Source organism: Carex rostrata, chromosome 16 (assembly GCF_964058835.1).
Source record: "Carex rostrata chromosome 16, lpCarRost1.2, whole genome shotgun sequence".
Classification (NCBI taxonomy): Eukaryota; Viridiplantae; Streptophyta; class Magnoliopsida; order Poales; family Cyperaceae; genus Carex; species Carex rostrata.
The window spans coordinates 6056734-6067598 of NC_135933.1; the positions used below are offsets into that span (position 1 = coordinate 6056734).

Consider the following 10865-nt stretch of genomic DNA (forward strand, 5'->3'; position numbering starts at 1 on the left):
TGTGGCTGTGATCTGCGTGCAGCGTGCTACGGCGGGGTCTATATGTGTAGTTTAACATCTTTCTTTACCTCAAAAAAAAAAAGATCGAATCGTCTGCTTCCTAAGTCATTGTTAATGGGTCCTATTTTAAAAAGTAACAGTGATCTGCGTGCAGCGTGCTACGGCGGGGGTCTATGTGTAGTTTAACATCTTTCTCCTTTCACACTTCCTTCAGAAGATAAGAAATCACATCAACCGTTCAGAATCTATCCAACGGTCATGGATCTCCTAACAGCGTGGTGTTCAGACGAGCAGCCCACCGTTTTCGTGGAATTTAGTCCAGTAGAATCCAAAGCTTGGACCCGCACCGACCTTCTCCTCTTTCCACGTGGCAGCGTCTCGTTGGATCTTCGATTGCTTTGGCGCGTCCTTCACTGTTGTTATGTTTGTCAAATTACCAAAATGTAGAGTACATATTTCCTCTCTCCGTTTCCGGACATGCTCAGTCGCACACCAGTAACCGTACCAACGGCCGAAACATGCAACGGTTGTTGAAATTGAAATTGAGAGTTGCAATAATTGCCGAAATTTTCATTAATATCCAATATTAAATAAAAACTAATACAAATACTCACGATTTTTCAGAAATTTAAAAAATATCTAAGCCATCGAGTTCAAAACTCGGCAGTCGAATAACATAATTTTCTTTCATTTCTTAGATTTCGGCCAGAAACCATGTTTTGAATTTACAGTTTTTTATTTAATTATAAAATTTTATGGATTTTTTATTTTTATATTTCTTTGAAAATAGATAAATACTATATAATTTAATTTACTAGAAAGACTACAACAAATAACTCTGGTCAACATTTTTCAATCAAGAATTTTTGCAGTTGTAAAAAAAATTAAAATATTTCTTTGTGTGTTACTGAAAAAATAAAAATATTTTGAATCTGAATTATTAATTCCGGTTCAAAAGTCATTTCTGGGTAAATAAAGAAATTATTGTGGTTCTAGTACTTTCAAAATTCTAAGTTATTTCATCTATTTTCTTAGAAGTGATTTTAGGAAAATATTAAAATATTAAAAATATAAAATAGCTTTTAAGAAAATAGATGGAGTACTTTAGAATTTGAATGTCCCAGAAGTGACTTTTGAGCCAATATAAATAACTCAGATTCAAAACATTTCTATTTTTTTCCTGTAACACACAAAAATATTTTAATTTTTCTTACAGCTACAAAAAATCTTGACTGAAAAATATTGACTCGTTGTGATATTTCTACTAAATTAAATTAGGTAGTATTTCATCTATTTAAAAATAAAATAAAAATATTTATAATATTTAAATACAAAATTAAAAACATAATTTTTTAAATTAAATAAAAAACCATAAATCCAAAACATGTTGGAAAATAAACTCGGTGAGTTTCTCAGTGGCTCATAAAAGAATTCAATCATCGAGAATCTCGGTAGCCTGGATATTTTTATAATTCTTCTAAAATTATGGGTATTTCTATTAATTTTATTTTAATGTTAGATATTAGAAAAATGACGATAATAATAGAAACATATAAATTTTTTTCGAAATTATACAATTTTTGAAGTGTGAATTTTGGGGTGAAAGCAGAATGGATAATATCTAATTCTATATGTATTCAGAAAATTAGATATGAATACCTTCTATCTGAATAGCTGTAAAGAGAAATACATATATAATTTTACATTTCAGTTTAATATATATTATGAAAAAAATATATGTTAGTTATCATTATAATTAGATGAATATTATAAATTTTGATATTTTTTAATAAATATCTGATCCTATATGTATCCGATATGTATTCGTATTCGAAAAATAAAAATAGATATAAATATGATTTTATCATTATTAGCTCCAAATCCGATCCGTGGTATTCAAGCTAAAAAAATATCACGAACTTTGATAATTTTTTTAATAAATATTTGATACGATCAGTATTTGTATCTGAAAAATAAAAATGGATATAAATACCGTTTTCAAGATGCTTGCCTTTTTTCCTTTCACGATCTTTTTTATCTATAGCATAAAAGAATAACAATATTTCATGCATATCATTATTTTTGAAATTTTTCATTTTATACTACAAATTATCATTTTTAGAAAAATCAACTCTCTCATAACAATATATTTCAACCATGAAATATTCAGCAGCTATGGTGTAAAACGAAATCATCCGATCCGATGTTGATAAATCTATAAATTTGAAGAAAGGGGAGGTGACACAATTGGTTAGGAAGAAGTCTTAGAGTTGTTGTATCCAAAGGTCGAGATTTCGATTCTTTCTCACGACTTCGTAGCTTTTGCGAATGTTTCAAAAAAAGAAAAAAAAAGATAAATCTATAAATTTTTTAAATTTAACGAAATTAAAAAATCAGTTTCCTTGAAAAAAAGAAAAGAAACAGATTCCTTTCTCTTGATGACAATTGACAAGTGGCCGGGTTGAAATTTGCGGAAAAGCAACGGGCATCTGCACAATTTATACAACTGGAGAAAAATCAAGTGAGCAAATAGTACGACCGAGGGCAAAGTTGTCTATTTTGTGGCATATCTTGTAATTCTGTTCCATTCGTAGCCCACTTTCTCAGTAGGTATATACAGCGAAATCTCCTGGTCCATAACTCTGTGTTAACACTGCTGCTCTTCCTTCTCTAAAGACACAAAGAGGAAAAAGCAAAAGAAATACAAGAAACGTAGCTGAAAAGAAGTCAGATAAACTCTTTCTTTTTCGCTAAACCCAAACCCTAGATCGAGACCTGAGCGCCGAATTTCGTCGATATATTTGTTCAAACTGAAATTCCTTAGCTTGTAAGTTATCTGTGCTTGAGAGGTGAAAATGACGGTAATACCCTTAGAATCCCTCCCGCTAGGGTTCCGATTCCGGCCGACGGATGAGGAGCTCGTGAACCACTACCTCAAGAGGAAGATTACTGGAGAGATCCGGTCTGAACGGGAGGTTATACCAGAAATCGATGTGTGCAAGTGCGAACCATGGGATCTGCCAGGTAGCAACTCATTACTATTTGTTGTTTCGTAGATTTTTTATTTTGTTTATCTTGAATCCCCAACTCTTAGTTATATATTGCTGTTTTTGGCCTTACTGGTAATGATCACCGCACTTGATACCTGATTTCCGCGTGGCAGGTTACTCGGGAAAAATGCTTCATTTCATACTTTTATTTTCTCTTGATTTTGGCTAAAACTAAGCAGCGGCAGTAATTAGAGGTGGCAATTCTTTAGCTTACCTGACCTGAAACAGCCGCAGGTTGGGTGTGTCAATGTGACTTGAACAGCAAGCAGGTTGGACCTGGCCCGACCTGTATAATTTTTATTTTGGGTTTTTACTGTTTAATAAAATTTGTCTGAAATGAATGGATTCTAAGTTTTGCTGTACTCTACGATCTAAGATAAAGAGTACCAAGTATTATTTTGATAAACCAAAACTCTGAAAATCTCCACTGCTAGTTACTACTGCTAACAAGTAAACTGGTTTTGCTTATTTGGTCATTTTACTGGTGTTTAGCTTATAATAAAAAAATACATTACAGATACATGGTGTGTGTCATAAGTAAATATATATCTCTCTCTTTGGTGCAAGGCCATATAACAGCTTTTGTTTAACAATATATGAAGCTTAATTTAGGTCCAAGCTTTTCATCTTTTGTATTTTTCAAAATCATCTCCTTATACTTGGTTCAAATTTATAAATTATGTTCTGTAAAAAACAAGTGTACACTGCATCTCTTACACTTAAATGTAACTTGCCTAATTTAGTGACTAATGATCCTTAACTTTGTGTTAAATTATACCATAACTATTAGTCAATGCAAATTTAATCAACACCTTTCAGCTTTTTTTTACCATATTGAAGTATTTTTAAAGACCGCCTGCTTTGTACTTACCTCTGAATTTAATCCATTCACAGTCAAGGCTTTGATAAGGTCAGAGGACCCAGAATGGTTCTTCTTTGCTCCAAAGGACAGAAAATATCCAAACGGTAGCCGTTCGAATCGAGCTACTGAGAAAGGCTACTGGAAGGCAACTGGGAAGGACAGAGTTATCCGTTCCAAGGGCCCCACTCGTCAGGCTACTATGGTGGGTATGAAGAAAACTCTGGTTTTCCACAAGGGGCGGGCACCTCGTGGTGAGCGCACCCACTGGATTATGCATGAGTATCGCACTACTGAGCCTGAGTACGATTCTGGCGAACAGGTTTGGATTTGTTTATCTTTGCTATTGAAATTTATGCTTATATTTAACATAAGATTTGCAGTAGCCCTCCCTGTCTGAATTTTCAAAAGAAGTGCTTGTTCTACCAGGAATGTAAACAGTTCTCTGTATCGTAAGTTTGATATTCACATGTTAGTGTACTTATTGTGGAAACTTCAGATGAACTGATGGTAGGACACTACTTCGTGCTTTGGTCAGGACATGAATGTGTTTTTCTGCATTTCTCTGCACATTTGGGCCCTTCCCCCCGAGTTTTTTATTTTTTTTATCAGAGTAAATGTAATATTATTTTATTTACAATACAGGGTGGTTATGTTCTCTACAAGCTATTTAGAAAGGCAGACGAGAGAGCCCCTGGACAAACTGACGAGGCTGAACTCCCAAATGTTGATGAGGTTGACAGGAGCGGCTTCTCGCCGGCCCCTTCCCGTTCATCTCCTGGTGAGACACAGCAAGATGGTGAAATCTCGGATGAAATTACTGCTCCTGTAGGCCGCAAATCTGTTTTGCAAGAGAGCCGATCAAATTTGCCAAATTCTGTTGCCGGCAAGACGGTCGGTATCCAGAGATGGCTGGAGGGAACAGATTGCAAACCAGCAAAGCAAGATGATAATAATTCCAATTCTGACATTGGTCTACTACCTCAAAAAACGGTAAGAGAAGTTCTTTTTCTTTTTAGTTTTTTTTTTGGACGTCCTGTTCTATGCGGTTGCAATGTTCATGTAACTAATACAATGTTACATATTTTAGAAAAATTAATAGAGCACTAATTTGTGAACTTTTGCTTGTAACAGTACATGGGCCCCCCACCTGACGCCCTTCTAGATCAGATCTCTAATCCTCAGTATGAGAAGAGCGAGTATATATTTGGTCCTGCAAATCAAGAGAATCATCACTTGGTTGTGCACTCGGGCAATGACAATAATCAGCCAGATGAGGGGTTTCTTATCGACTCCTTTTTTGCAGATCATGTGTGCTCACCTGATGAGTCAACACAGCAGGGCAATTCAGCTGATGTTGCCATATCCGACTATTTGGAAAGTCCCAATCAGGTAATTAGACATTTTTCTACTCGGTGCATGGTGCCTTAAAGCCCCTGTAGGTATATTGCAAGGGTTGGCGTGTTTGTTAGTGCTGGTATATACCAACCTATTTTGTTCTATCCTTTCTCTGATTCTTCATAAATGATTGCAGGGGGTTGTGAATCAGGATGAAGTTGTGTGGCCAGATGGGATGATCAACGTAGAGGAGCTGCTAATGCTGGATGTGCCTGATTTCAGTACTGATGATGTTATGAATGGATCTCAGTATGAAAATGCTGCTCTTCTCCCATACGAAAGCACTGATCAGGATGTGTATTCTGTTGATTCCGGAGCAGATTCTTTGCAGGTCTATACTGCTACAGCCAATTAATCAATAATTTGTTTTATTTTGTCTTCAATTCTGATTTCATTTGTTACTTATTTATTCGTCTATACCCGGTGTTACTTTTGGATAATAAACGTAAAAGTAAATGGCAAAAGTTTGTAATAATTTCAGACAAATAATTATGACTTGTATTTCCGGACAAATAATTTCACAGCCCTTTGGAGGATTAAAGAATAATGATATACCATTGTATACCACAAAAAACTGGTCATTATCTGGGATGAAAATTCGATATATTTATAACTTGTCAGAATCAAGATGGAAAGAAGTGCAAGTTGCTTTAGGTACTTGTAGATTTCTTATCTACTTATTTTTTTTTAGTTATCTGACATTACGTAGCCTATCTTTCAGGATCTGTTCAACTCGCTGGAGGAGTCAAGCACTCAGAAGAACAACTTGATGACAAGCAACAATACCAGTGCCCTTGAGGCCACTGGTATCACCATTATGCCCCGCCAACCCGAGCCTTTATTCACCCACAATGTTGCACCCAGAAGGTTCGAAGTCGGGAATCAACAAAATACAAATTTTCTCTCCTCAAGTTACCAAATTAACCAGATATCGGCCAACGATGATACTATTGAAGGCACAGGGATAATCACAAGGACTAGAGATGGGCCCTACCAGAGACAATCTGTACAAACAAGCGGTATTTCAAATCATGGAAATGCACAGAGAAGGCTGTGCCTGCAGACCAGGTTGGATATCGGAACCATGTCTTGTTCCCCTCGTGGATCAGTGAAACAAGATGAAACTGAGGTTAGTCATCCTAAATGTTATACTGCTTGGGATTTGTTTCTTTTTCTTCACCACTCTTATCGTGGGTCGAGTTTATATTTACTTTGTATTGTGTGGTGACAGCAGCTTAGTGAGCAAGTGGATGATGAGAACTCTGATGAATTTAGTGCTGAATGTGGAGCTGCCTCTTCAGATGCCTCCAGTGTATGCAAGCTTGAGGAGCTCTCTGTAAATGGTAATAGAAATTATCTGCCAATATATTGTTCTATTTGTATCTAGTATATAGAATTATTGCAAATCTAGTGATGTTCCAGTTGTTTAATGGGTGATAGAGGTTATGATTTTGATTATCCAATTCTTGGGTTATAAATTGTTAATCTCTTTCGTACTAAAACTCGATTTCTTCTATATGCAGATGATAGTGATGCACCTAAAGATAAAGACACAGCAAGGCTTCGCAAGAAGACAACAGGTCCAGTGGAAGCTGAATCTGTGGAAACAAAATCCATTGCATCCCGTAAAAGAGCCCCGAGAATGTACTCAGTTTCATATCTATTCTGGTTTGTTGCAGCTGTCATCCTCTGCATTGTAATGTGGTCACTTCGTTGTAGTATTGTTAAGAGGAAAAATGTAGGTGTACAATCTTACTGTCTAATCTAACTCCATGAAGTCGTAGGTGGCAGTTCATAAGCCCAAACTTTGTGCTGACAGATATTTGGGTGTGAAGTTGGGATTTAATAGCATTTCTGGTACTATACTGGTTTTTGAAGTTTATCTTGTAAATTAATACTCCCGCATGCTTAGTAAATGTAGTGTTGTAGTGTTGTAGTTTGACTGTGTAGCAGGCGAAATGTGTACTTTAGAGGATATTGTCTTTCTTGTAAGATATATTCTACCAAAATGTATAACTCTGGTTTCTTGTAAAATTGCAGATGCGAATCCCATAGTATGTTATGTAGCGTCCCAACAGAACATTTTTATAGGCTTAGTTATTTTTGTATTTTTAACTCCCTTCTCTGGCTTAGTTATTTAATTTATTTCTCTCTGTGGATGAGTAACGCAAATCTCCCGTTCATGTCAGAAATAGAATTTTCAAATGGCGACAAAGCACGAAAGCAAAAGGTGTCGCGACAGTATAATGCCTCAATTTAGCATGGCGACGCAACACAGACTAATTACAGTACGAGTGTCGAGTTGTTAATGGGCCTTTGAAGGAGGAGAATGTTAATTATTGTTTACGAAAAATTTCTTATTTAATATAAGATTAACAATTTTTTTAAATAAAAACCGTACATAATTTTCTTTTCTAAATATGCAGTGTTTGTTTTTTTTCCCAAAAATAAGTAAGTTTTGTATTGAACGAAAATCTGACAATTTTTCCGAACAAATATAATCATCAATTAAAAAAAAGAAGAAGAATCATCATCTTATCTTCCTGCGAAGTCGAGAGCAGTAATACAATATCAATAACAGAGCATTGTTGATTGAGACTAGGGGTGAGTAAATCGCTCATAACTCGTGAGCCGCTCATAACTCGCTCATTAAAAGCTCATCTAAACTCGCTCATTTATCCGCTCATTTAAACTCGCTCATTAACAACTCGCTCATTTACTTAATGAGCGAGCATGAGCATGACCCAACTCGCTCATAACTCGCTCATTAAGCATTTGCCACATCTAATCCTTGCCACATTTAATCTTATGTAATTCTGTGTAACATCAACCTTGCCTCATTAAGATTGATAGATAGTAAGTATAGTTTCATATTTGATCTTGTGTAATATAGTGAGCACAATGTAACATTTAATCGTGTGTAATATACTAATATTCATAGTTTCATATTCATTTTTTTTTGTAAATCGGCAGAACCAAAACCTCTGCCTAAATCCCAAAACAAGTAATAGTCATAACAACTCTCTCATTTAAATGAATTATGACAATTTGTTGGATTTTGTTATGATGACTTTTAACAAATTTTGTTATGCGTGGGCACACTATATAATTTTGTTATGAGTCATAACTCGTGAGCCGCTCATAACTCGCTCATTAAAAGCTCGCTCATTTACAACTCGCTCATTTATCCGCTCATTTAAACTTGCTCATTAACAACTCGCTCATTTACTTAATGAGCGAGCATGAGCATACCCTAACTCGCTCATGCTCGCTCATTAATCACCCCTAATTGAGACGGCCTGGTGCTACCAAGCGCTAATTGACAGAGTACATGAGACGACCGCATGGACTCGGTAAGTGACATGTCGAGTCCCATAATATTTTAAGCTAGCTTATTGGCAATCCGCTAAGTAATGATCTAGCAATTGCAGAAAGAGAGGGTACAATTGAGAGTATCATTTTTAAAGACCCGCTAATGATCCAAACACTCAAAAAGGGGTCACATACGGGTTTTCAAGTCGTGCTCATTTTGAGTAATACTATATGCTTGATAACTGCAATTAAGCTCCTAATATGTGTATGAATGCACACTCGTTAAGACTTGCATTTACACATACGTCATCATAGGCTATTTAGAGTTGAGATTATTCCATTCAAATGTAGAGTTAGGCTGGGGTGCTATGGATAGCATAGAGGCCTCTATGCTACGGCTCAATATTCGAGTTTTCAAAATTCAAACGGTCGATCCGAACCGTTCATCTTATTCTTCATATTAATATCTGCTTGGAGACAAAATTTTACATTTTTATGAATTTTTTTACTATTTATTAAGTATTTTACAAAATTGTTGATCCAACGGTGGCTGCACAAAACAGTAAAACCGTTGGATTAGCGATTTTCAAAGTGGCTTAATAAATAGTAAAAAAATTCAGAAAATTATAAAATTTGGTCTCCAAGCAGATATTAATATGGAGAATAAGATGAACGGTTCGGATCGACCGTTTGAATTTTGAAAACTTGAATATTGAGCCGTAGCACGGGAGGCCACTATGCTATCCATAGCACCCCAGCCTAATTCAAATGTATGTCAAATACTCAAATGGTGCAACTATGATGCGGTTTTAATACGAAGGCTTTAATAAAAAAAAAAAGTCTTGAGTCAAAAAACGAGTTTTATATTAAATTTTAACAGAAACCTAATGAATTCTTTGTCGTATTTTACATATATATGAGTTGACTAGAGAATATAACGATATATATAAAAAAAAAAAAATCAAATCTCGCTGAAGCCAATTCTTTCATGATTTCCCTTTTTTTTTTATAAAAAAGACGTCGACCATTTCAGAAGGTGGGAGTTAAGAAAATAAAAGAGAGATAAAAGAAAACAAAATTATCTTAATCTCAACTTATTATCAAACTGAATGCAGTACCTTCCATTTATACATAATTGAACATAGAAGACAGTTATTCTAATCTATTACTTATTCAGGACAAAAAGGTGAAAAATAATTTTCTTAATATATCACGACGTTTGAACTTAGGAATTTAGAAGAAAGGAAGTCTCGTCAAATCTCCTTTTCGTTTTCCTTGGTCGGTTGTTAATAGTTTAGTATGAAAGCATTTCCTTTGCTTACGCTACAGTCATAGATTAATATTATTGTTATAGAAAGAATACGATTGGTCGGATATTATGTCGTCGAGTACTTAATTATTATACAGCCGACTCAATGAAAATTTACATACAATTATTTATTGATGTTAATTTTTACATAATATAAATAACTTAGTTGAATAAAATAATTTATTATATGTTTTTATATTGAGAATAATAACAATATTTGAATGAATGTTTATATATATATTTTTTTGTATAAAATGTACGTGATGAGATACTATAAATGAGTTTGGCTAGTATAATATCAGTGTCATTTCAGCCTATATAACACAAACTCTAAAACCTATCAATTCAACTTCGAACGACTAATTCAAACCGTTCAAACCGATTTACATTATGAGTGATGCGTTTACATACAATTTTTTTTTTATATTTTCGAGTTATTTTAGTAACAAATCAAGCGGTAAAAATATTAAAAAATTAATGTATTAAAATTAACTTAAAAACTCACACATTTGACCGCTTGACTTAATACTAAATAAATTTGAAAAGTTATAAATTTTGCATGTAAACGCACAACTAATGAAGTAGACCGGTTTGAAAGGTTTGGATTCACCATTTGAAGTCAAATTGATAGGTTTTAGAGTTGGTGTTATATAGGTTGAAATGACACTGATGTTATACTAGCCAAACTTATTATAAATATCTCCTAAATATTAGAGCAAATCACAGTTACAAAATAATTTTCTAAATATTAAAGTCCAAATAATACTATAATAGTTAAATATATATAAAAAGGATGATTGCTATGTTGCAGTTTTTTTTTTTTTTTTGTTAAGAACAATATCATCACAATTTGAATTGCATTTTATTTTATTCTCAGGAGATCATGATAGGTTGTTTTAGATCATCGGCATTGGGCCTATAGAAATTTAATTCTTGA

At 34.3% G+C, this 10865-nt stretch overlaps 1 protein-coding gene across 4 annotated transcripts; it reads left to right on the top strand.

Annotated features, from left to right (window-relative positions):
• Positions 1-2606: 2606 nt before the first annotated feature.
• On the top strand, positions 2607-7389 carry LOC144567184 (uncharacterized). 4 transcript variants are annotated; one of them, XM_078317251.1, is made up of 8 exons: positions 2607-3024; positions 3945-4231; positions 4555-4902; positions 5044-5301; positions 5444-5638; positions 6029-6436; positions 6542-6650; positions 6831-7389. In XM_078317251.1, exons 1-8 carry the CDS (start codon positions 2856-2858, stop codon positions 7073-7075), a joined length of 2019 nt encoding a protein of 672 aa, XP_078173377.1. In that variant the 5' UTR covers positions 2607-2855; the 3' UTR covers positions 7076-7389. The 4 variants fall into 4 exon arrangements, with proteins under 4 accessions (XP_078173377.1, XP_078173376.1, XP_078173374.1 ...); XM_078317250.1 differs by having other exon boundaries at positions 2608-3024; positions 6539-6650; XM_078317248.1 differs by having other exon boundaries at positions 2614-3024; positions 6017-6436; positions 6539-6650.
• The last annotated feature ends 3476 nt before the right edge of the window (positions 7390-10865 follow it).

Coding starts and splice junctions, on each gene's coding strand:
- LOC144567184 (XM_078317248.1), top strand. CDS start 2,856: ATGACGGTAATACCCTTAGAATCCCTCCCGCTAGGGTTCCGATTCCGG. Junction 4,232..4,554: donor AGTACGATTCTGGCGAACAG/GTTTGGATTTGT, acceptor TTTACAATACAG/GGTGGTTATGTTCTCTACAA. Junction 6,651..6,830: donor TGAGGAGCTCTCTGTAAATG/GTAATAGAAATT, acceptor TTCTATATGCAG/ATGATAGTGATGCACCTAAA.